Source organism: Miniopterus schreibersii (genome assembly GCF_964146895.1).
Source record: "Miniopterus schreibersii genome assembly, chromosome: 6".
Classification (NCBI taxonomy): domain Eukaryota; kingdom Metazoa; phylum Chordata; class Mammalia; order Chiroptera; family Miniopteridae; genus Miniopterus; species Miniopterus schreibersii.
Genome location: NC_138107.1, coordinates 47,401,048 through 47,428,218, shown reverse-complemented (window position 1 = coordinate 47,428,218; position 27,171 = coordinate 47,401,048). Strand labels below are relative to the sequence as shown.

The 27,171-nt window shown below is 36.1% G+C and overlaps 1 protein-coding gene across 3 annotated transcripts in view; it reads left to right on the top strand.

Annotated features, from left to right (window-relative positions):
* Nucleotides 1–27,171, top strand: part of MMS22L (MMS22 like, DNA repair protein) — a 99,292-nt gene extending 72,121 nt beyond the window's left edge. Inside the window, exons 16-25 of one of the 3 annotated variants that reach the window (XM_081140542.1) lie at nt 1,645–1,795; nt 2,436–2,587; nt 3,476–3,618; nt 6,037–6,196; nt 10,342–10,439; nt 13,057–13,268; nt 16,233–16,396; nt 24,751–24,847; nt 26,125–26,292; nt 26,921–27,171. In XM_081140542.1, the coding sequence (XP_080996668.1) occupies nt 1,645–1,795; nt 2,436–2,587; nt 3,476–3,618; nt 6,037–6,196; nt 10,342–10,439; nt 13,057–13,268; nt 16,233–16,396; nt 24,751–24,847; nt 26,125–26,292; nt 26,921–26,999 (1,424 nt within the window). In that variant the 3' untranslated portion in view covers nt 27,000–27,171. Of the gene's footprint in view, nt 1–1,644; nt 1,796–2,435; nt 2,588–3,475; nt 3,619–6,036; nt 6,197–10,269; nt 10,440–13,056; nt 13,269–16,232; nt 16,397–24,750; nt 24,848–26,124; nt 26,293–26,920 lie in introns of those variants that run through there. The other 2 variants (XM_081140541.1, XR_013999035.1) reach the window with 2 other exon arrangements.

Genomic DNA, 27,171 nt, shown 5'->3' with positions numbered 1-27,171 from the left:
GCTGGCCTCAGATCATCTGTAATAACAGAAGAGAAGGCAGATTAAATAGGCCCCAGTGGAAGTGGCTGGGTAGACATGGTGAGAGCTTGTGGTAGTTCTCTTCTGATGTTTCTCATTTTTCTGTGAAGTTTTAACTAATGACATTAGCTGGAAGTGAGAATGGGGAGGAGGTGCTGGTTGATGATGGAGAGAGGAGAGAGGGTCTGCAGTGTCTGCTAGGAGAACGAAACACTGAACAGACTAGAGAAAGGTAGGAATGCGGACCAGCTCTAAGGGCCTACTTAAAGTTTGTAGTCATAAATTTAAAGTGGAACCAGTCAGCATGGTTGTTCACCAGCCATTTGCCCTGGAGTGGATACATGTAGGGAGAAAACCAAGAGTTGTTTTTCCCAGGCAAATACAACAAATCAAGTATGAAGCAAGGGAGTTGATGGTACACAGTGTAATAATGGACCATGCAGTCAAGCTGCCTACAAAGGGAGAGGAAGGCACGGAGGCAGTGAGGGACAGAAGAAAAGGTTGTAGGGTCCATGAATTGTAGGTCCCCGTGGAATCAAAGAATTGTTGGAGGACCTACAGGAGGAAAGTTGGAAAGCTAGTTTGGTACCAGAAAGTGGGGTCCTCAAAGTTGAAATTGTGGAGAGATTGTATTTATTGTTAATGCCAAGGTCTCTTGGTATCACCGTGGGGGGTAGACTTATTGGGGGAGAGAATTTCAAGAAACTGAAAGTCCAGGAGATGAAGAAAACTCATCAAGGATTATGACGAGTACTGTTAGCATGACAGTGAGCTACAGTCTTTAAGGAATGAGGGTAGGTGAACTAGGAAGCCACAGGTGAATGCAACAAGGGGAATTGGTGGATGATATAGTCAGATGATATGAGAACCAAAGCTAGAGGTTTTTAGGAGGAGGAAGGGAGAATGTTCTAGAAGCAGCAATGTAGATCAAGGAGTAAACTCACCTTATCTGTAGGGCAAATTTTATGAGAGGTTTGGAAGATTAAATGGCCATCATTTGAGAGAGCTGCCTGGAGGCAGTGCTTGATAAGGAATTTATTGACAAACATAAATTAATATAGTACAAATTAAGTTGGGGGGTTCCCTGGAAATCACAAAATAAAGTATATCTGTTTAACATGGTCAACCAAGGAATTCTAGTTCCTAGGCTTAGGTTTTGAAGAAAGCAGAGTGTCATAGATTTTTTTTTGTAGACCACAGTTGAATCGAAGAGAATGTGCAGTGTCTAAGGTAAGAGGGAACTCTTCATCTGTGGCAGGTGGCAAGTAAATTAGCCTGATTGAAGAAGAGCAGGTGCCAGAAATAGTTTTCAAAAAAGGGTTTTTGAATGAGGAAGGCACATTAGAAACATCACGTTTAGAATTTGCAATCTGAGTGAGCCATTATAGATGCATAACAATAATGCTGAGATAAATTATTCTGGGCCCTTTCTTAGAGATCTAGATGATTCCAACAGAAATTTCTTTGACAACATGAATTTATTTCAGTTTTAGCTTTTTGTTCTATGTTTCTAAATAGGACATTTTATTATTTAGGCCTAATTTTTAATCACTATTGATGTAATTTTGGGACAGCAAAAGGATTTTAACAATTTTTCACCATAAGTTTCTCTCATTTTAAATCTAGATTTTACTTTGCTAGCAATGGACATGCCCAGCACAGCTCCATCAGATCTGCAGCCTCAACCAGTTAAAGCAATGATACAACTTTTTGGTTGGGATGATATCGTCTGCCCTAAAGTTGTAGCACGATATTTAAGTCATTTCCTCCAAAATAGGTAAGTGATTTTCTTTCAGATATGCACATCAATGTAAACTCATGCTAGATTAGTACATCAGGAAAGTAAAAATTTTCAGTTAAAACCTGATCTTTACTACAAGTACTTTCATTTTGGCAGTTCCTTGCTTTTAGATTTATCAGCATTTTGACAGTAGTAGTAGTAGGAAAGCTAACTTATGTTTCATGGCCTGCTTAAAAAAAAAAATGTTACTGTCCTGGCCAGTGTGGCTCAGTCGGTTGGAGCATCTTCCCATGCACCAAGGTTCTATTCCCAGTCAGGGCACATGCCTGGGTTGTTGATTCAGTCCCCAGTAGGGGGCCTGCAGGAGTTAGCTGATCAATGACTCTCATCATTGATGTTTCCCTCTCCCCCTCTCCTTTCCTCTCTCTGAAATCAATTTAAAAAAAACAACAACAAAAAAACACATTCAAAAACAATTAAAAAAAATAAAATATCCTATTGTGTGTATCTGTAGTGTTCATTTCCAGCAGTGCATGTCTGCATTAGTTGTGTTTGTCTGTGAGGCCAACAAGTGGGGTATGTTAGAATGTTTTTCTTCATTCCTTAATCTCTTATACTTGGAACTTATTGCCAGGTTTTATTTTTGTTTTTAATATCTATCAATTTATCTTTGCAGCATGTTATGTGAAGCACTTTCTAATTCAGGCTGTGTATCTTTTCAAACCTTAACTATAAGATCATGGATCCGTTGCATTTTGCAAATGTATATAAAAAGCCTCAGTTTACCTGATGATTTATTAGTTGATATAAATCCGGAAAAAGCAGTTGGTAAGTATTGCAGGCGTTTTGCTTTCTAGGTAAGCTAAGTATGTTTAAAATTTAACGTTTCATAAATTAAAAGATAAAAAATATTTGTAATTAGCTATGAATATAAACAAATTTATTTCCTTTTGAAGCCTATTTCTTCTTCTTGATATTTTCTTGTTACTATATATGATAAAAAAAATTTCTATAAAGATAAAAGAACTTGTTTCCTTAGAAGCCAGGAAAAAAAATGCTCTCAGGTGACAACCATTTTTTTACCTTGAAGAAACTGATCACACAAAAAAGTGGAAATATGAAGTAAATAACCAGATATCACACTGTGAGAACCCTAAAAAGAAACATATCCAATTATGAATAATTCTCTCCCATTTTATTACTTTGCTTTTCTTTTGCTTTACACTTAGTCACTGAGTGATACTTGTACTTTTTTTTTTTAATATGCCCATACAGTTCTGGTTGCCTGTAGGGCATGCCTTTTCCTAACACTATTCTTTCTCTTTTTTAATTTATCTTTATTGTTGAAAATATTACAGATGTCCCTTTTTTCCCCATTATCCTAAAACTATTTTTTATGGCTGTTTATAAATTGCACAAAGGCTGGGCTGAAAAATGCTCCAGATTTGTTTTGATATTATTACATCAGTTGCCTTTATATAAATAACTTCTAGGGCTGTGTTGTTCAATCAAGTATATGTGTTTGTTTTCAAATAAAATCTTTCCTTAGTGAGAAAAACTTAATTTGAAGTTTTTAATTATGTGGAAATTTGAATTTTACAGGGAAGTATGTCATAAATGAAGAATGCTACATTCCCTGGTTTCTTATTCATATATATAAAAAATATAAATTTATATAATAAACATTATATAAACATTGTTACTTTATTTTAACAGAAAAAGAGTACATGGAACAGTTGGCCGAACTGACAAGGTTGCTGTTTAAGCTCCCAGAAGTAAAGAATATTTTCTCAGAGGCTCAAGCTGAATATCTGCCCATCCCAGAAGACCCTAAAAAAGCACTTGCCCAATTCCTTGAGGTATTTTTCACTTACTAGTCTAATTGTCCAGATCAGAGACAAGCATATTTCCAAAAACCTTGAAGTGTTCGTAACATTTTTCTGTAAAAGGAAATCTTTTCCATTGAATTTTATTATTGGGTACCTGATGTTATGAAATTCTGGAGGAATAAAAATATGAATCTAAGGTATAGTACAATTTACTCTTAAAGACAGAAGAATTACATTTAATGAAAAATAAGAGTAAAGAATGCTACATATATAAGCCTTACACTAAAGATAATCTAAATTGTAGGAATATCTTATTGTAGAAATTGCTGGATAACAATATTCTTCAGGTACTTGGGAACTAGATTTCCTTGTATATGGTCCATAATACTTCCAACTGAATGTTTACCATCCTGTAATAAACAGTGTAAATTTTACAGTAAAAATTTAATCTCTTCAGCATAAGTATCAACTACTTCATATGGTAGTGTGATTGAGGCTTTAAAATTCAATCCATTTGTTTTGTCTCCATAATAAATAGTCCCATTCAATATTTTATTTTCAGTTATTGATTTTGTAGGAATCTATTTTATGTGATAGTTTTTGCTTTATAGCCTAGTTGAGGTTATTAATGTTTGGATTTGTGTTTTTCTGAGCTATTCACAGTAAAAGTTGGTTTATTTTCCCACGAAGTGGTTGGTATTTACTGCAATGCAAATAATTATAACCCATAAGCTGTTCTTATAAATGTGAAATCTTCCATTGGTTTTCATTAAGTTAAAGTAGTTATAGAACAATTCGAGATTCCATAAATAAGTCCTAAAAATACTTAGTACTAGTACATGCAAATATAAAATACACCTGTCTGTTCAGTCTTTTATTTAGTTGTTGATTGGATCTCAACCTGTGATTAATTAAATACCTGTGCTAGGAACAGTTCTGGACCAGAAAGGGAGGTAGAAGTCATGCATTTCACGATCGTTTTGAAAAGCTCTTTTAATTTAATCCAGTCCACATTAATTATCCTTTCGGCAACCAGTAAATAATAGTTGTGTGGTAAATGCTAGATAGTACGTATTATGTTAGGGTTTCTTAGGGATTTGAAGAACCAAAATAAGTAGTCCTTGATCTTACAGAACTTTTACTTGTCTGAGAATACAGAATATACTCAAAGGTTAAAATAATAATATAAGACAGTATAGGCTAAGTCCCAATTAGTTGATAGATCAGTCAGTAGATTAAGAATTCAGAGCATCTTGGTATAAGAAGTTTGAATTTTATCCTTTGAACAGTATGAAGGCTTTATAAATTTTTAAATCTGATTCGATTAAATGAGTTTTCAGGAAAATTAATAACAATAGATAAAGGGAGCATCTGAAAACTCTTTGACTTTTACCACCTGTCCCTCCAGCTCTCTGAGTGACGTCATCATGACCTTCCACTACCTCTCTAAGTGCAACATCCTCTCAAGGTCTCACTTCATTCCCTCTCCACCTGAATTATACCCCTGGGGTCCTCACTTCAACTACCCTTACCAACACCCTCACAATCTTTCGTCCTTTGTCTTTCGGTGACACCTGCAAATCCTCAAACTTGGCTTGGTGCAACCAATTACTTTATCTCCTTTGTCTTATCTGCTGAGAGCTGCAGTGGAAAAATCACCTAACTGTATATATTGGTGCCATTGTGTCCAGTTCAGGTCACTGAAATCCACCATAAGTTCCCAATAATGGTTTGAAAACTTCAGTGCTCTTCTCAGACCTTCTAACCCATCCCTAGCTAGTCTTCTCTCGATTCTTTTTGTGACTTTTCACCTCTTGCTTATTTTCACCCTTCCTCAACTTATTCTTTCATTTATTTTCTTTCCTTTTCCCACTTCACTGTTCTCCTTAACACCTCATCTTAAATTTCTCTCCACCACCTCTTATTTTTCCATCTCTACTCTTTGTGCCTCATCCATTTTTCCTCCAAGAAATCTAAGCTGGCATCTAATGCTGATAAAGAAAATCCTGGGAGAACAAATCAATTCATATCTCAAAGCTGAACTTTATAGAGGTCTTACTTGTAAGAATTTGGTAACCTCACTTTAGGTCTTCATTGTATGAATTTGGGGATTTTGAATTCCCAGTTTTATACTAGGATGTTTGGAAGTCTCTATGTGATTTGATTATAAGCTTCTTTTACTTCTTGTTACTCATATCTTGCCAAGTCACACCTTGTGTGAATAATTATCGATGAATTTTTTTATTCTTATTTTAACCTTTATTTTAATTATAAAAAGAAAGACAATTCTTTTCAGTTGCATTTTAATTGCTGTGAACATTTATTGAAAAGTTAAGGATGAAAACTTAAATGTAAGGTGTATGCGTAGAGAAAGAAATTATCTTTATTTTTCAAAGTCTGTATTGTATAAAACTTGGAAAGCTAAATCATATTTTCCCTTATTTATAGGCTATTGGTATAACTTACAGGAATCTGCAGAATTTTTCTGATAAATCTGCCATGGCTACAAAATCCTTAGAATACCTTGGTGAAATATTAAAATATATAAAACCTTATTTGGGAAAAAAAATTTCCAGTGCAGGGCTGCAACTGACATATAGGATGATGGGTATGTATTTCTAACATTATTAAAACTTTGTGAGGTTGAGTCTACAGTGTCATGATGGATAGGAATATACTAATGTAGTAGCTAAGTCACTATTCACCATGCAATCATAAGAATAATCTGAAAGACAAAATAATTCATGTTGGCTTTCAAGTGTTTCTCTGTCTTGCCCCGCCTCTCTTTAGAACCTTGCTTGTTATGCTTGTGTTAATATTAAAATTAATGATGATCAATACAAAAAATATGCCACCACCAATCAGTAGTCTGTTGTGAATCCCATTGTGAATACCTGGAAATTAAAGTGGACGTTCCTTTTAGTGCTTATCTATGCTTCATTAGGATTTGAAGTATCAGAAAACCATCACTCCCTTTTATTTTTATGGTTTGCTCTGTATGAAGGAGGTCAGGAAAGAATTTATTGCAGCATTGAAAATATTTATGCTTCAAATCCTGTTTCTCCCAACACAACGTTTTCTTCTTTCAGAAAGAAATCATTTTCTATGCCTGTTCTGTAACAACAGAGCTCGTCCTTCTTTAGGAAGTCACTGATTTGAATACCTTTGTTCGCTAAAGTCATGTTGCTAACCAAAAATAGGAACTGGATAAAGGGAAATAAGAAGGATTGCCTTAGAAGTTTTTATACAGAATTTAAGGGGTTTTTTTCTTTATTATTTCTCTATGGCCAAAACCTTATATCTGTTCCCTTTGATCTTGTAAACATATGAATAAACCTGATTTGGGCTGTCTCAAACCTTTTATGTTTGTTGTAAAAGATAAAGGAGAGTTTGAAAATGTGTAAATATGGATGATTCAGAATGTAGTGAAAGCTATCGTAGCAATTCAGGCATCTTAATTTCAGAGAAAAATATAAGTGAAAATTCATCATAAATTTAACATAGTAAAATGTAGATTGATAAGTATTTCATCACTTAGGCTTATGATTTATTAGTCTGCCAAGTTAAATGTATGATTTCAGGGTATATATTTTACAGACTATAGATAGCCTTATCAGGAACTGCAAAATCATTTTTGGATTGTTGATCTGTAGACCCATGGCAGAAGTCTCCTTATGAAGAACTAGGGTCTTGTGTGTTTTGTTATGTGATCGTTTTTTATTTATTGGCAGGTAGATCTGTATTCTTTCCTTTTGTCCAGATCTCAGAGACTGGGAATAGAGTATACTGCTACAGTGTCTCCCTTTTAATTTATTAGATGTTAGGAACAGATAATTTACTGTCTTGGGTACTTAAAATGTTTAGAACAAAATGGAGAAAGAGCCAGTATAAACTTTTGAGAGTTCAAACCTGTTTTAAGTATGCAGGGCTAGCATGTCATATCCACAGGGAAGAGAATGAATCACTGAAATTTTGTGCTTTACCTTGGCAGTTCCTAACTGGGAATACCACTGCCGTTTACCGGCAAGGTGCAAACTTTTGATGAAATCACACTTCAGATTAAAGCCTCTGGGGTCTTAATTGTAACTCAGTGATTTCTGAGAAAGGAGAATTGATCCAACAGTAATATCTTCAACTTTCTTCTTTATATATCTTGTTTTTGTGTTTTGTTTTTCACATTCTTTATATATATATTTTTTTATTTTTTATTTTTTTAGATATATCTTTATTGATTTCAGAGAGAGGAAAGGAGAGGGAGAGAGAGAGACAGAAACATCAATGAGGAGAGAGTCATTGATCAAGCCCGCAACCGGGCATGTGCCCTGACAGGGAATCGAAGCCTGATCGCCTGGATCCTAGGCCGACGCTCAACCGCTGAGTCACGCCCGGCCGGGCTATATATTTTAATTTTTTGTTTCCATGCCTTTCCTTCTGATCATCCTCTCGTTGGTCATTCTTCCCCTTTTGTCTTTGTAATTGAAATTCTACCCGTGTCCCTTCAGTACCCAGCCCAAGTGTTCCACCTTTCCTGCACTCCCAAGTAGACCTGGTCTCCCTGCTTGTTCTTCATCTGTCCTCCTCATGACATTTTTTGTAGCTTGCCATTTATTATAATTATTTATGTATTTAGCATGCCCCTACTAAATTTTAAACTTACTCATGGTATTGGGTATATTTTTGAACTTTTTATTCCCATTGTCATATTGTATTTTGCACAAATAAGAGCAATTTGCTTTGTGTGTATCAGGCACTGGATTGGGAACTGGGGATGGCATATGTACTATTTCTGGAATTTAATTTTATAAACCTAGCTAATAGTACATAATGTATTTTTTAATGTTCCTAAATTAGCAAAGTTACTTTCTAACTATACATTTTAAAAATGTATTTTAATGATCCCATTTTACTTTTTTTAAGACATAATACATTCACAGAGTAGAAAATAAGTAAATACATAAGGACTCCTGCAGTGCAGCTCTCTTTCAGTTGTGGGAGTATGTTCCCTACAACTTTTCTGTATTTTCAGCTTCATCAGGAAATAAGTAATATTTTTATAAGCCAAGAAAATGACGAGGTTTTTTTTACAAAGCTACGCTATGTATTTAAACTTTCCCAAAAGTGTTTTACTTAAAAAATGTGTTCTTTTACAGTTTTACTATCACACACATTGAAATGTTCTTCGCTGAAACTTAAAAAATGTAGGGGTCTGTTGCAGCAGTAAAACAAATGTATCACCTCTGCCTTCAGTGAACTCATAAAACTTAAGGTCTTCAGAAAGCATTTTAACCATTGCAGAAGATGAAATAGAAGGGCTGATGATGCATTTTTGGTTGGAAGGTTCTTGCTCTTTATAAGTTAATACCTGGGTGACACCTAAGAGTGATATGAATCATTTGAAATGTCGTTGATGATGGCAGTTCCTCTTACGGGTATATTAATGTTCGTTAGAATGTGAATTCTTCTTACATTGCTTGTCATTCTCAAGTTTTCCACCTACTGGAAAAATGAGGAGCAAGCCAGCATTATTTAAAATATTGCTCAGTGAGCATTGTGTTTCTTTATGATTGATTATTGTATTTCCTTTTACAACAGAAGATTAATGTTGCTGTTTGTTGTTCTTAGAAGTGATTATTGGTTGGAGTTTTTTTTTTTAACGACATTATACTCTGCTATAAGCATATTTTTGTGTTCCTTCAGAGCTTGAATTTCAAACTTTTGTTTTATGAATTATATCACCATTTTTGCTTTCTAAGATAAAATATAAAAGTTTATTTAGTGCATAAACCACTCTGCTATCTGGACAAGCACTTAATGATCTCCTTTTAAATTCTTTTTTTTCTTTTTTTTTTTAGTAAAGGGAAACCTCAATAGCAGTAATATACTCTAATGGGAATTATAAATCTGCTTTTAATTACTTTATTAAACAAAGGCTACTCATTTGTTATGCTTTACTACTTTCAAATGTAGCAACTGACAGACTCCCAGCATTAAGGAACCCATACTATATTTCATGAAGTAAAGAAGTCTGTTTCTCCTTTCAGAATTAAAATTTAAACTCACTATTTGTTTATGTTAAACAACTGAAAGTTATAAAAACTGAAGTTCAAGGAGGTTAAATGGTTGCTTCAAGGTGTTATAGCTAATCCTTTTTTCCTATTTTAACAATTTAATGTAGTTATATGTCTTCTTGTTGCAAACTGAGTTGAGACAGCATATAAAATTATATGTATCAAAAAAATAACTGTGGAGTGCATGATGAAGCCCAGGGGAAAGTAAGTATACACATAAAAGTATAGTGTGTGATCTCACAGTGTTCTCATAGTTGAGTTATATTTGCCTCTGAGTTTCCTAGCAGCCAAAGCAAAGAGAAATCTTATTAATTGCAACGTTCAGTTTATATATACACATAATGTATAACCAGATCACATTGTGTGTGTATGTATTTATGTATTAAATATCAGTTGCTCAGGAAATATATGTTTTTTTGGCCCAGAACTCTGACAGAAATTTGTCTATAGTAAAATACATAGCTTTACAAGGTTTTTTGACTCATAATAAATGTTTCTTCCTAGTCCCTATTTTAACTTGCTCCTACGTGCTTTAAATATAATTTTTTTAGTGGAATGACAAAATTTCTAGTTAGAAGATAACCATTACTGCTGTGATGCTCTTCTCTGTTAGGAATTCTTGTTAAATCATGGGCACAGATCTTTGCCACCTCTAAAGCCCAAAACTTGCTGTTCCGGATCATAGATTGTTTACTGCTGCCACATTCGGTGCTACAGCAAGAGAAGGAGCTGCCTGCGCCTATGTTGACTGCAATTCAGAAGAGCCTGCCTTTCTATCTCCAGGTACAGTAAATGTGGCTGCTTAAAACTTAAAAACATTTGAAACTTTACCTTAAAACAGCTTACTAACTGCAGATTTAAAAACCCTGCATTGTCATCTCAATGTATGTGTGTACATGTGGCACTTCCATTTAGCACTTTTCTCATTCCTTTCTTGTTTGGCTCTGAAAACAAAGATGGAAAAGACAAAATCTCCACCCTCGGGAAGCTTAAAGTTCGGGAGGAGGCTGACTAGCCTAGACACTTACAGTAATGTGCTCCACAGTTTTCTGAGGGGCCTCATCTGTCTGTCACCCTGACTGGGATGGGGAGATGTGAGAGAAGACACTGTACAGGATTTTGTTTGTCAAAGAGCAGCGTGGGTAGGAGTTGAAGTTCTACTCCTGTGAGAGGGAACAGCATGGGAAGGGCATGCTTTTTGTAAGAATAGGACGCACTGGGGAAAAGCAAATAATTCTGTAGTGGCTGGAGACTCATATGGGAGGAGCCACATAATGGGGTTTTATATGCTATCCTAAAAAGTTTGGATTTGTTCTTTTACTTGGGGACTGTTGATGGATTTTGAGTGGAAAAGTGGGAGTGATATATTTACATTTTAGAAAGGTGATTCTGGTGACTATCCAAGATAGTTGGTGTAGAGCTTAGATTGGAGACTTAGAAGGCAGTAAGTAGTTCATTATCTGAAGGTTTTGAACTAAGGCAGTGGGTATAGAGCTCACAGTAAATTTCAAAACATTTAGGAGCTTCAGTCAGCAAGACTTGCTAGAGTGACTGTTGTGGAGCAACAGAAAAAATAGAATACTTTCTAGGTTCCAGGGTGGCTGCTTATGTAGGTAGCAGTGCTACTAACTGAAATGGGATATTGTGGAGATAAAAGAGTGAAGGCAAGAAATTCTGAACAGCTTCAGCTTGAGGTGCTGGGAATATCTAGGTAATGGTGTTCAGCAGGCACTTGGAAGTATTGATCTGTCTTAGGAAGAAAGGACTGGGCTGGAGGTATACTTTGTTATTCATTAGTGCCTGATAATAGAGGTAAGTGCTTCTTAATTTGGGCTCTAGCAAGGGAAGCTGAGCAGGGAGGGAAGAATGGATTTTGATTAGGTAATAAGCAGTCTCTTCCACAGATGGATTTTTTAAACAGATTTTTATGATTTCTAAGACATTTTAAGTTGACTCTTTAATTTTGTATTCATAATAGCATTTAAAGCAAAGTTTGGCGTGTCTGCTGGCAAGATAAAGCACTGCCAATCCAGAGGGGACGGGAGGGGCTGCAGGAGAGTCTAGTGTGCTGTTGCCATGTGGCCCCCTTCAACCAAACGTGTACATTGAATATAATCCTTATAAACTTCCAGAGTTATACGTTGAAAAATTTGGTGAATTATTCATTTGGTGAATTGACTTGTTGGAGCTATATCTTTAAATTCTTAAAGGCGCCCAGCTCTCTTCAGACTTTTCGAAACATATCCATTTATCACTTCATCTTCTGACTTAATCTGCTTTTCCTTAAACAAAGCATTGAAGAAATGGGGTAGAGAGGTGGCCATTATTGTTTAAAAAATGTTTTTTTAATTGCTGTTTTTTTTAACAGCTCTATGCTATTTTTCATTACAACTAACCTTTCGAAATTTCTTATTGGGTAAATATTTATAGCTAAAATGTAAACATAAATAATTTTAATTATTTCTTGGGGAAAACACATTGTGAATCACAAAGTACCAAATTATAAATGAACTTTTGTATCATAATTTGTTGTTGTGTTGGTGATTATATTTAGTAATAGAGAATATTTAATAATATTGGCAGAAAATATTTCTGTTTATGAGGGTATTGGTTTAATTGTGTTTGTAAGTGTCAAATACTGTAATCCATATGAAAGTATTTTGTTAACTTCTATGAAAAGGGAAGGGATTAAATCAGCAGGCATGCAATATGACATTGAGCTGTGTAACCTTGATCAAGCTCTTAACGCCTAAACTTCAGCTTCCTCAGCTATAAAATTGGAGCTACGGTAATACTAACTCAATGGTTTTTGATTAATTTAAATGAAATAATGAATGTAAACCACGTGATACAGTGACTGACAAATGCAAACCTTCGAAATAAATTGTCATTATTCTGAGTCATAATCTTCTGCATTTCTCTCCTTTTGTTAATTAAAAAAATTATCACCTTCTTTGAAATGGAAGATTTTTAGCATAAGTTTTGTCTCACTCAGATAACTGTAAATGATCAGTGCCCTACATGCAAAAAACTGACCTAAAATACATCTTATAACTTGGTAAATACATATATATGCAGTTGATGAGGGTGGTGGTCAAGTTTTCTGAGGATGAGAGGAAGAAGGAAGCTTCCTTGGTCTTCCTACACTTCTCTCCTGCTTCCTTTGTGCCCCAAAGACAAGTACGTGGTTAGATACCACAGCATGGGGGTTACCAAGCTTAGCAACTCCCTGAACTTCATATAAACATTATCTGTTGATAGTGGCCAATGTTCTTCTTAATTGTGATAAGTTACAAATTGTGACATGAGTATTAATGCTGGTGACTAAATTAGTAAGTTCCCCAAAATTTTTTTTAACTTTGCCTTTTAATATATCTGTTTTGTTTTTTCCCTCCCGTAGGGAATGTGTATCGTGTGTTGTCAGTCTCAAAATCCAAATGCCTATTTGAATCAGTTGCTGAGGAGTGTTATTGAGCAGTATATTGGGCGGTTTCTTCCAGCTTCACCACATGTTTTAGATCTTGAACAACATCCTATTTTGTTGGCATTGAGAAACTCGGCCACTCTTGCACAGATGTCATCTCTAAAGAAATGCATTGTACAAGTCATAAGGTATCTCTAAATATTAAAAATAAGTGGTATTTACAATTTATTAATTTTTTTTAAAAAGTAGCAAAGCATTTCAGAACTACTGGCTTCCCTTAAAATACTGGTAGTTTAGAAAAAATTTTATTTATTTTTAATCCTCAGCAGAGAATATTTTTTTCATTGCTTTTTATTTATTTACTTATTTTTACATTTCTAAAAAATATATGTATTATGTTTTTATTGATTTCAGAGAGAGGATGTCAGAGGGAGGGAGAGAGAGAAACGTCAATGATGAGAGAAAATCATTCATTGACTGCCCCCTGCACGCCCCCTACTGGGGATGGAGCCCACAACCCAGGCATGTGCCCTGACTGGAAATCAAACCGTGACCTCCTGGTTTGATCAACCACTGAGCCACACAGGCCAGGCTTCATTGCTTTTTAGAGAAAGTGGAAGGAAGGGAGGAGGCTGGAGAGAGAGAGAGAAACATGGATGTGAGAGAGACACATCGATTGGTTGCCTCCCACACGCACCCTGACTGGGGTGGGGAGAGCCTACAACCAGGGTATGTGTCCTGGACCGAGAATCTAACCCGTTACCCTTCGATCTGCAGGCTGTTGCTCTAACCACTGAGTCAGACCAGCCAGGGCAACAACTCAGTTTTATTATTAGGCAGACAAATAAATGAAATGTCTGAGGTTTTGTGCTGAACTCCATACCTTTTAACTAACTGCAACATTAGAAGATTCAATAATAGAAATTATCTTTTCTTTGTCTCCATAGAGTATTTAGCTTCAGATGAAATCAGTTTTTAAACTTTAAGATGCTGTGCTGCTATAGGCTTGTCCAGTATTTTTTTCTCTTTTTAATGACCTGATAGTTCTAATGACCTGATATTATCCATCACCTTTTTACAGATTCCATGTCTAAAATCTGTTCTGCCTTCCAACCATTGTGTGTGTGTGCATGTGTATGTGTGTGTTCCTAGTGTTCTGTTACTCAGGTTTAGAAGCTTTATAGTTTGTTCCCTCCCTTTTGCCATCCTCTGGCAAATGATTTTTTCCTTATACCTTGGTGATTGCCAGAGTCGCCTAACTACTTTCACTATCTTGTCTTTTCTTCCAGTGCAGCCTAAATAATTCCTCTAGGTTACTTTTCCTGAACTACTGTTCCATTACGACACTTTCCTGCCCCCAGACCTTCATTTGCTCTTTTTTTTTTTTTTTTTACCTTTGGAATAAACTCCATGATCTGTCACTTAACTTTCCCATGGCACCTTATTCAAACCTTATGAGATTGGTTTATTATCGCCCCTCCAAAGTGCTTTATAATTCCCTACATTACAGCATTGTCTCCATTAAAATGCGATTCATCTGGACTAAATCCCACCCAGACATTGTAAGACCTGCACCTAACGTGTCAGTGTGGCATGATGCTGCTCTCCTTCTGAAGTCATATGCTCTGTATGTTTCAGTTCTCCAAATTGTCATATCTGTGCCTTACTTGTATCTGAATTCTTATCAAGATGGTAGTACTTTACCACTGTGTGTAAGACACTGTATAAGTAGTTTTAGTACAAACCCAGTGACAAATGCTGAAATTAAATCCTTAAGGTCATAAAATGTTTTTAAAGCCCAGTGTTGAAAATCCTGGCTGCTTTCTCATGATTTCTAGTTGACTCCAAAATGTAACAATTCCTTTTTCTTTTTAAAATACTCAGGAAAGCAATAGAGATTGGCTCCTATGCTTTCCTCCATTTCATGCTTCTCTACTCCTGCAGTTCCCAGTCTTAGTTAAGGTTTCCTTCCTCTGAATTCCTGAGAACTCTGAGCTTATTATTCAAAGCACCTATCACACTGTATCATGATAGTCTTTTTTCTTGTCCAGCTTTTTCACTGGACACTGAGCCCCTTGCTTTCAGATATCATATTTTACTTAACTTTACATTTTTGTCTCAGATTTGTACCTGGCACACGGTAGGTACCCAATAAATGTCTGTTCTAGGCACTAGGAATTTAGCAGTGAACAAAAAAGACAAAGCCTTTGTCCTCAGAGAATGAATGAACCTTCTAATATGTAATAGTTGTTGGAAGCCACTGTATGGAATAGAAATGATGATGAAGACATAGTTCTTGCCCTTACTAAGTTTACAATTCTTGGCGATTTCTATGCCTCACTTTGGCAAATTATTATTGCTTTGCAAATATATATGGATGACTAGCTTAGATTTAGCGGCATTTGACAATTTTCCATATTGTCTAGACTCTTTAGAAATTGAATGATCCCACCTTCATTTATTCACCTAACAGATGTTCACTGGACATCTGTCATAAGCCAAAACCTGTTCTAAGAGGAGAGATACAAAAATGAGTCAGATAAATTACCTTGATGATCTTGGATGAGTTCTGATGCTAAAATTTGCCCTGCTTTGAGAGAATATATTAAATCTTAAATAACCCCTCCAATTCTTTTACTTCCAAAGGGACCGAAAGAGGTAAAGCTAGAGTAACGCTAATTCCTAGGACAGTCTTCTTATTGAATTTGGGCGGGGTACTCCTCCCAAATCCCTAAATAAATAAATGTGAGGAGAGATTTCTTTATGTAAATTTGACATTACAGAAAATGCTGCATCATTGAGGAGCTGATGGATCAGGCTTATTATATTAAAAAGGAAAAGACATATTAACAGTTAAATTTTTATTTGGATTTTGATTTAGTGTATTTTAAGACCAGGTTGCTTTAAATTTAGCTCGTGTCTATATTCAGCTTTGGCCCTTTCCCAACACCAGAAAAATGTGCACTCGTTGTCTCTCATGTTCTGTTTGAAAACAGCGTGGTAAAATATACATACGTTTTAGAAATTGTGCTTTATTATTTTAGGAGGGAGGGGGGACTAAAATTTGCCATTATCTATAAAGTGTGTATCATTTGATTCTGCTCACTTGAAACTTTGAACAGAAGAAAAAACAAAATTGTGCTTCTTTTCAGGAAATCCTACCTTGAGAGTAAACAGTCCTTCTTCCCTCCACGCTTAGCACCCATTCTGGCTTTCATTATCCAGCTCACCAAAGAAACTAGCATAGATGCTTCTGAGGTTGAACTCCTCCTCCCTGGAGTCTTAAAATGTTTGGTATTGGTCAGTGAAGCCCAAGGTGAGTTTCAGTTTGTGTCTGTTATACTTTTCTGTTCACAGATTAAGAAGTACTCTTTTCTATCAGTTAAATTGATAGTTACAAAAGTATTTGTTGATTTTATGTTGGTTTGTATATATCATGGCTAAAGAACAAACTCTAGCCAATAGCTGAGGTTGAACATGATAAAATCGTTAAAAACTGACATGTTTCAGTCTAGTTTAGTTTAGTTTTTTCCAAGGCAAATAATTAAGTGCTACTTTCTCTGATTAGACTTCTTAAGCTCTTAAAGACTATTTGTTCAATCCCACTCCAGTATTAAATGCACCTTGTTAAATAATAAGTTGTTAGAAGTCAGCATAGTTCCCTCTACTCGGGTTCCTGCTAGAACATCTAAGCTGATTTCTTGGGTAAACCTGTAAGGATCTTGTGATCCTGTTCCTTCTGTTTTCAGTCTCCTTAGCCCTACTGCCAGGTGATCTCTTATTTAAAACATCATTTATTTGATTCCCACTGTGAGTAGCATGCTTTAATAAGCTTATTAGGAATATGCAGAAAAGTAGCCAGAGCTCTATCATCAAGGAATTTAAAAAATGTAAATAGGATGCTCTGTGTGTGTGTATTTATCATTATAATGCGATTGTTCAGGGCAGGGCTTCTCCAGTGCTTCTACCTGAGTTCTGTAACTGCTGTGCTGAGTGAGGATAGTATGTGTCCTCAGGAATCTGGGCAGTGCCCAAAGTGGTAGCTAAAAAGACACCCCTTTGAAATGCTCTGTTTTATCTCAAAAATTTTATGCATAAGTTGGTTTAATCCTCATTTTAATAACTTAAAATGTTCTTTCTGCTCCCAAGCTTGGTTTTGGGAAAATGTTCTGTTCTGTTAATTTAGAGTACCCTTACTTCATAGTAACATCCCTTCACTGAAGAATACTCAGGTGGACCTCAGACTTTTCTTGAGAAATTTTGCCCTCATTGAAAACTTAAGCATACCGTAATCTCAGTGAAAGCTTGTATTGTGTAATACAAAATTTCTTGAGACAAAGTAAATAGTATAAAATTTTAGCTAGACTGTTATTTTGATGATAGTAATATGTATTATGAAGGAGATCAGGGTTTGGAAGGTGAATTTGTCTCTTATATCTAGTGTAAACCAAAATTAATTTTAGACTTGTAATACATAATTTTAAAAAAGTATTTATATGAGTAAAAGGAACTATAGTCTGGCAGGCACAGATTCAAGTATCAACCTAAATTGTGCTCCACTAAGACAAAGTGTAGGCCATATTTTATAAAGTTCCCACCCAGGCTCCCAACTTTATGCAAATGAGGTTTTCAAGTTACGCAGTTCTGATCGGACAGGACCGGTCTCTGTTCATTGGTAGAAAGACGAAACCAGGTTTTTCTGAGGTGGTTGACACAAGCAGCATAAAACAAGCAGGACACAGTGCAGGAAGCCAAGGGTTCAGTCTGAGGTTCTTCCTGGTACACAGAGGATGTGAGGAGCCCTGGCAGCAAATAGGTGCTAGACTCTTACTATAAAATTTGGGCCTTGGTTGACCCTGGGAAGTTCATCTGAGCAGTTAAGTTCCTTCTTGAGGTTCACATCAAATGAATCTTTCTTCTCGGGTCTACACTGGCTAGTGAGTGCTTCCCATGTTCAGCATAGATGGAGTATAGAATTCTCCTGCTCCACGTTACTCTCTGTAACCTTGAAGGAGCTACAGTAAACCCAGATTTGAGTACTTGGCTCCAAGAAAATTCCAGCTCTCCTCGTTGTCTCAATGTTTAAAAGGACAATTTGTACAATAATAACTATTACCAAATAACTCAGCAAGTCCACTCCCTGGTCTATGCTCGAGTATTTTAATCACATGTACACTCTCAACCCTCTACAGAGCTGAACGAGTTCCACTTCTTGCATGTCAGTGTAAGGAGCTCTGCCAACCTGCTCTCCAGCAGAACTAGTGAAAATTACTTTAATAAAAGCATTAAAGTCTCTAGAAATAGCCATAAGGATAGACAGCAAGTGGAGAAACATTTAAGAAAATCTACTAAAACTTGGTAAAAATAGCAAGAACCTGTGATACCAAGACCACTTCCTTCTTTTCTCCCAACACAGGAAGACAGAAACTCTACTCCAGTCTGGCAAATCCAATATAGGGCTCTCTCTCTCCCGAGCTTTTGGTAGGATCCTGTAGTAGGCAGGCTACCAACATTTCTCATGGTGGCCCCAAGCTACCTGATGCTAATGTTACATTTCAGGCAAGTGTGGCTAATAAGTGGGGACTCCATTCTGCTTAACTCCCACTCTTGGGATTGTTGCAGTACATTTAGTGTGACACTCTTGAGAATACGGGGGTGCCAGCCATTCCTGCCGCAGCTTAGAGATGGGGGTGTTCCATGCCAACAGAAGCAAGCTGAGGGGATCTGGGGCAGGTGGCCCTCCTTCCACAAGCACTGAGCTCCTAAAGTGGAGTGTTGCTCAGAAAGTGGTGGGCCCCATTGTCCCTTTCACCAGAGCCAGAGCCAGAACCACGCTTCTGAGATTTTGCCTGCAACTCTTGAATCCCTCCCAAAAGAGCTGATTTCATTTGCACACAGTGTGAAAAAGTTCAAGCCTAAGGGTACTGTCAAAAACAGGCCCTAGAGGGAGAATATAGAATCACTGGAGCTATCAGATCATCTGTAGGCCAGCTAGTTTGGTGAGAGAATTGGTGAAAGAGACAGCTGGTTAGAGCCCTTGGGTCAGAACAAATCTCAGAGGCTGATTTCAGCGTTTCATCCTTTTAAAAGTGCCTGAACTTGATTAGATCAGTCTATAAAGCCATTAATGCCCCAGGGCATTATAAAAAATAATAGCATAATCAGTCAGCAATTAGTGGAGCTTAACAGCTGGTGTCAACATGGGAAGGGACAGTCAGAGAGAGCACTGTCAAAACCATTGTCCTCCAGGGAGACTGGGCATATCTAAGGTTACAGTGTCTGAGGAGCAGTTTTGGAGGCTTCACACTGGGGAGCAGGGAGAAGGAAGTAGATTTCAATAAAAAATGTTCAGTTTTCAACAAAAAAATTACAGGACCTACAAAGAATCAGAGAAATATGATCCATTAACAGGAAAAAGTGGGCAATGGAAGCTGCCATTGACAGCAGTAAAACACTGGATTTAATGGACAAAGACTTCAAAATAGTAGAGGAACAAAAAACAAGACATTTAGAAAAGAAAGTGTAAAATGACTAATGTAAACCCAACTATTATTGATAGTAGCAAAAAGTGAAAAGATTGAACAATCCAATGAAAAGACAGAGATTATAAGAATGGGTAGTTTTTTTAAAGATCTAACTAAATTCTGTCTGTAGGAAACACTTTTGATTAAAACATTGAAAGTAAAAGGTGGAAAGGACACTTCATGCAAACTGTAGCCACATAAAGCAGGAGTGGCTATACTAATATCAGACAAAATAAACATTAAGTCAAATAATCTTCCTAGAGATAAAGACATTGTTTATAATGATAAAAGGGTCAGTCCATGAGGAAAATTTAACAAAGTATATATGCAACAAACAGAGAACCAAAATACAGGAAGCAAAAATTGAGAGACATGAAGGAAGAAATAGTTCAACAGTCATAGTTGAAGGATATTTTTGGTTTTCACTTCATGTAAGGAGCTAGAAAGCCATCACTCTCACCTTATTGAATCATCTTGCTACCTTTGTCAAAAACAAAACAAAAAACCCCACAAAACCCATGTACACGTGGGTTTATTTCTGGACTCTCAGTTCTATTCTATTGATCTATCTTTATGCCAGTACTACACTGTCATGATTACTGTTGCTTTGTACTAAGTTTTGAAATTGGAAATTTGAGTCTTCCAACTTTTTTTTTCACCCCCAAGATTGTTTTGGCTATTCTGGGTCCTTATCAATTACATATGAATTGTAAGTTCAGCTTCTCAGTTTCTACAAAGAAATCTGTTGGGGTTCTGGTGGGAGTTGCACTGAATTTGCAGATCAATTTGGGGAATTTTACCACCTTAGCAATATTAACTCTTACAATTCAAGAAAATGGCATTTTATTTGTTTGTTTTTAAATATATCTTTACTGATTTCAGAGAGAGGAAGGGAGAGGGAGAGAGAGGTAGAAGCATCAATGATAGGAGAGTCCTTGATCGGCTGCCTCCTGCACGTCCCCGATGGGTTATCAAGCCCACAGCCTGGGCATGTGCCCTGACCGGGAATCGAACCTCAATCTCCTGGATCCTAGGTCAATGCTCAACCACCGAGCCACGCCTGGCTGGGTGGCATGTTTTTTTATTTATTTAGATATTCTCTAATTTCTTTCAATAATGTTTAGTACTTTTCAGATTAGAAGTTTGTGTTTGTCTTTTGTTAAATTTATTTGTTTGTTTTTAATGCTATTGTAATGGAATGATTACAATCTAATCTTTCACATTAAGAGTGAGGTCCACTGTAGGATATTCATAGGTGTCCTTCATCAGACTGAAGCAGTTCTCCCCTTCCCAGTTTGTTATTATGTAACCCACTTCTTTATCCCTGATAATCCTACTTGTTCTGAAGTCTGCTTTGTCTGAAATTAATATAGCTACTACAGTTTTGTTTTTAATTGTGTTAGCATTGTATATATTTCTCCTTCCCTTTAATCTATCTGTGTCTTTTATGTTTAAAGTAGACACAGTTGCAGACAGCATGTAGTTGGCCCTTATTTTTTCATCCATTGTCAGTCATTTAGTTACCTTATTTAGACCATTGACATTTAATGTGATTATCGATATAGTTGGATTAATATCTACCATATCTGTAACTTTTCTATTCATTGCTCTTGTTCTAATATTCTTTTTTTTTTTCTGCCTTCTCTGTTGGTTTTAATTGTGCACTTTATGTGATTCCATTTTCTCTTCTCTCTTAACACATTATACTCCCTTTAAAATTTTGATATTTAGTGGTTTCCCCAGAATTTGTAGTATATTTAAACTAACCTAAGTCCACTTTCAAATGACACTATATTCCTTCATGATAGTGCAAGTACCCTTTAACATAGTATTCCCAATCCTATTTTCCTGTCCTTTATAACATTGCTGTCCTTCATTTCACTTATCCGTAAGGTATGATCACCAAATACTTGTTATTATTTTGAACAAAAAGCTAGTAGATCAATTAAAACTGAAGAGAGAGGTAAATAAAGAGAATCACAGCTTACCAGGATCAGAAACCTGCTGCTGGAACTGATATTGGTAGAAATGTTTAAACTGAATTTGACATATTGTTCTATGCTCAGTTTGGGGGGAAGCAGTTTGCTCTATGACCTTATTTCTGTGATGCATCTAGGGAGAGTTGTTTTTCTGTTTGTTCAGATTATTTCCCCAAATTGATCTGCAAATTCAGTGCATCTCCTACCAGAATCCCATCAGACTTCTTTGTAGAAATTGACAAGCTGATTCTGTGATTCATATATAATTGCAGAGGTCCCAGAATAGCCAAAACCATCTTGAAAAAGAAGAAAGTTGGAAGACTCACACTTTCCAGTTTCTAAACTTAGTATAAATCAACAGTAATCATGACAGCGTGGTACTGGCATAAAGAGAGTACCACAAAGACAGATCAGTGGATAGAGAGTCCAGAAATAAACCCACGTATCTGTGGGTTCTGTTTAACAAAGGTGCCAGAGTGACTTAGTAAGGGGAAACTTGTGCCTTCAATTCATACTATATACCAAAATTAACTCAAAATGGATTTAGACCTAAATATCAGAGCTCAAACCATAAAACTCTTAGAAGCAAGCATTGGAGTAAATCTTCATGACCTTGGATTTGTGATACTAAAAGCATGAACCACAAGAGAGATAAATTAGACTTAATTACAATGAAACCATTTGTGCTTCAAAGGACGCTATCAAGAAAGTGCAAAGACATCCAACAGAATGGGAGAAAATATTTGCAAATCATTTATATAAGGAACTTTTTTCTACAATATGTAAAGAACTGTTATAACTCAATAATAAAGAGACAAATAACAATTAAAAAATAGGCAAAGGATTTAAATAGACATTTCTCCAAAGAATATAGACAAATGGTTCAACATCATTATTCATCAGGGAAATGCAAATCAAAACCACAGTGAGATACAATTTCATACTAGGTTGGGTATGATGAAGAAGTCAGATAAGAGCAAGGCTTGAAAGTGGAGAAATTAGAACCTGTATTTACTGCTGTTGGGAATGTAAAATGGTATAGCCACTTGGGAAAACAGTCTGATAGTTTCCCAAATGGTGTTACCATTTGACCTAGCAATGCCACTTCTAGGTATATACCCAAGATTAATGAAAGTATAGTCCACACAGAAACTTGTACATTAATGTCTATAGCAGTGTTGTTCATTATGCCAAAAGGTAGACTGCTCATCACCTGATGGATTTTTAAAATGTAACATATTCATACAATGGAGTATTATTTGGCCATAAAAAGGAGTGAAGTACTGGTACGTGCCACAACATGGATGAACCTTGAAAACATTCTAAATGAAAGAAGCCAGTTACAAAAGACCACATAGTATATGATTTCACTTATATGAAATACCCAGAATAGTTAAATCTATAGAGAGAAAATAGATTACTGTTGGTATCAGAGAATAGCGAGTGATAGCTAAAGGGGGTGGGGCTTCTTTTCAAGGTAAAGAAAATATTCTGAAATTGACTGTGGTGGTGGTTATATAACTCTGTGAATATCCTAAAACCCCTTGGACATGTTAAATGAGTGAAATGTACAGTATGTGAATTATATGGCAATAAAATTGTAAAAAAATCTAAAAAATGAAAAAGATTACCCAGTTTTATTTAAAAAGAAAAAAAAAACCAACTCAGTTCAATTAAATAAACAAAGATGGCAATTTTTTTATATAAAACTAGATAAAATGGAAACAATCCAATGCCCATCAACAATATAGGGTATACCCATACTTTAGAATATTGTTTGGCTGCCAAAAGAAAGGAAGTACTGATACATTCTATAGCGTAATCAGCCACAGAAGATGACATGTCATACAATTCTATTTATATAAAATTTTCAGAAGAGTCAAATCCATAGGGGCAGAAAGTAGATTAGGGATTGCCCTGCACCAGGGGAGAAAGAGAAGAGAATCCTGCTAATGGGTATAAGGTTTTTAGGGAGGTGATGAAATTGTTGTGAGTTAAATAGTGATGGCTTCGTAACTCTGTGAATATACTAAAAGCCAGTTAATTATATACTTTAAAAGGTTGGTGTTTCTGATATGTGAATTATACCTAAATAAAATTGTTATTTTAAAAAAACAGTGCTTACTATTAATATGCTGTGAAGGCCACTTCTTCATGTTCTGGTACTTTTTCCACAGAATTTTTGGAGTTTGTTTTTCAAAAAAACAAATTTTGAGAAGAACCAGTGATATTGGTTCTTAGTATTGTATCTAACATGAGAAGTTATTTTCTCAATAAATACAAGTATGCTGTATCTTCTGTATCCACTATCTGAGGCCATGGAAAATGTTACTACTAAGTATTAATTTAAGTTCATGTGCATCCTGTGTTTTCTGCTCCTGCTGTAATGGGTTACACTTTCTAAAATTTATTTTTTAGTTTTAGAGAAAGCACTTTTGCCCCAACTACTTATATTTAATGTGCCAAAAACAACAAAAATTTAGTAGCATCTGGAACATGTTGAATTTTCTACATTGTTTCTTGATTTTTAAGATTTTATGTGCAGGTGCACAATTTAAAAAGATTTGGTTACATATTTTAAAAATACAGATGTCCTTTTTGTGACTTTGTTGTTTGAAAGGAAGATAGCATCAAAAATAGTTGATACGTGTGTATGTGTCTGTGTGTATTTGTATTTGACTAATTTTAAGTGAAGGCAAGTTGTTGGATTCTAATTTGCTATGTATATATTTGTTAGTGAGTGGGAGGAATACGCTTGTGAATTTTAAATAATTAATCTGCTTGTCTGTAAATCAGCTGAATTATTAAAGGTTGTCTTTTGTCAGCATGTGACAGTGCTTGCAGGGTTAGGATGTTACAGTGTTTTTGAATATGGGCTCTTTTCTAAGAGAAAGACATACCTTCACATGTATTTTTTCGGTATAAGGTTGTAAAATATAGATGAGCTTTTTACATTTTCTTGAAACAAAAGGGAGGATAGATTGGGAGATACACTTTTGAAGAAAACAAAACCTCGTAACGATTTCATTTTGAGAAATAACAGGAAAGCATATACATACTTTAAGAAAACAACATATTTTTCTAAGTCAAGAGTGTTTATAAAAATGAGGGTCCAGATGGTCAATTCAGACACAGTGTATATATAATGCTGTAATTTTTCCTCCTAGTGAAAAGGCTGGCCACTGAGAACTTGCAGTGCATGGTAAAAGCCTGCCAAGCAGGGTCAGAAGGAGAACCTGCCGCCCAGCTGACTTCAGTGTTTAGGTAACTGGAAATTGTGCCAACTGGCAAGGAGACTGTTGCCAGCCATTTGACAGCCAACATGTTTTTTAAATAACTAATTATCCAAAACATAATGTGTTACTACTTGTTCATAGTATTTCAATCATTGTATTTTTGGCAGTGGTTTTGTTACATTGTGTTGTTTTATTTAAAAAATAAAGGTGCCAGGGAGAAAGATAAGTGAGCTGACCTCAGATTACTTGTGTATTTAGTAGGGAAGATCCTTGCATGTATTGAGAGGGAAAAGTGGGAAATGTGGGTCCTGATGACACACAGGCCTTCAGAGCTCCTAAACACTTACTGAGGATCCAGTGTAGACATGCACGTCACGGGTTCCTTACTTGCTTTAGGTTCTGCTGACCAGAAGGCTCATGACACCTCATTTGTGAAGCATCGACTGTGTAGGAGTAGATCTGTCGTTCACAAGAACTGTCGAGCTGGAGGAACTCTTCCCTGTCCCCTGCTTTCTGTCAGGCAGCGTTTCCTGTGAGGCCGGGTTTTAAGTGTTTCCACCATGTGCCACCAGTTCCATTACTGTGCACCCTCTGTGCCAGCGTGACCGTAACAAGCAGTTTGGAGGCATTTTCTCTATCTCTGCTGGGTCTTTGGTTCCTCACTTTTTCTACTCATCACATACTTGGCCCCTGTCAGGTGTTTATGGTTTATTTACATTGTGAGCACTTGAAATAAATTATGGATTTGTAAAACTATAAAACCCTAATGGGGAGAAAGGATTTATATGAATAAAGGATGCGTGTTTGTTATGTGCAATTTATTAAGATGATCTTTATTTTCTTGGGGGAGAGAGTGGAAGTTTTAGGGTTAAAATCCATAATTCTTATTTATAAAGGCCTCCTGTGGGTCTAAAGTCTCATTTGATTCCAGAATATAAAAATATATTATGAATAACTAGCTTTCCCCATAGACATATTGTTTCATTTATCTAGAGATATAAAGAACTAAAAAAAATCTAGGAAGCCAGACTTGTTTTCTTCTTAGTCTCTTCCACATCCTTACCACCCAGATTTCATCATACAGACTAGACTATAGCAGAAAAATCCCCGGGCTTAGCTTACACGGAAATAAGCCATTTCTGACCTTCATTTTTTTACTGTTACATTCTTTTTACTCTTAATTCTAAATTCTGTAGGTAATCTTACATGAAATTATCTTATGTATGGTTATAACTGATTACCATATAGATACCAGCCCAAGGAATTGCCCCAGAAGTAATCCTGAGTAACTTGATTTACTTTCAGGCATTTTATCCAGGACTATGGAATGAGATACAGTAATCAGATTTACAGCATTTTAGAAACAGTAGCAGCATTGGACCAGCAGGTTGTCATTCACTTGATTCCTGCCCTCACTCAGTCTCTGAAGGATTCAGAGCAGAAATATGGCATTGGCAGAAATATGGCACAAAGGTATGCTTGATAATTTGATTAAGTTCTTTTGGGCATGAAAAATCTAGGTTTGTTTTCTAGAAATGGGTTATTTTTCCATTGCCAACAATTTGGGGCGTATTGAGTTGAAATGTGTTTTAGTGCTGTGAGTGACACACTGTCCACACATTGTCCTTCTCAGGGTGACCACCCTACAAAGCTGTATGTTTCACCAGTGCTGCTGTTGCTCAAAACAGTGTTCCTCACTGGGAAGTGGGCTTAGAGCCTCGTGTCTTGTTTTTGTATAAAATCCATGGTGGCAAATCAGCCCTTTGAATCAACTACATCACGTGTACCCAGTGAATAGGTTGAGCAACCCAATTAGATAGTAAGGTTTTTGGTAAAAAATAGATAAGGCTTTTTTTCTTAAAGGTTTACAGCCAACCGAGGACAGTGCAGCACCGTGGGTGCGCCTGTGGCTCCTGAAGAGGTGGTTCTTGAGGGGTAGCACTTGTCCTAGAAACCATGTGTCCTGAAGTTTGTTAAGGAATCAAAGTACTTTGATCACATTGTGTGTGTGTGTACAGCCAGGCAGGCTCAGTTTGCAAATACTTAAATAAAAAGTAGGGGGAAGGGAATAAATATATCTGCCTTCTTTTCTCCTACACAGGGAAGCCTACAGCAAACTTCTCTCTCTCCTAGGACAAGTGGGACAAGATGAGATACAGAAACTGGAAAATGACAACTAATGTGTTTTGTGGTTCATCTTTTCTATTTATTATAACTATCTAACGCCACTTAGCATCATTCTGACTCCTAATTGTTTGCTGTTCTGTTAAAATTATTTTCTAGGACTTTTTTCCTTACTTACCTGTAAGTATACTAAATAAGTAAATAAAGTTTAAGTTACGGGATCTCTGG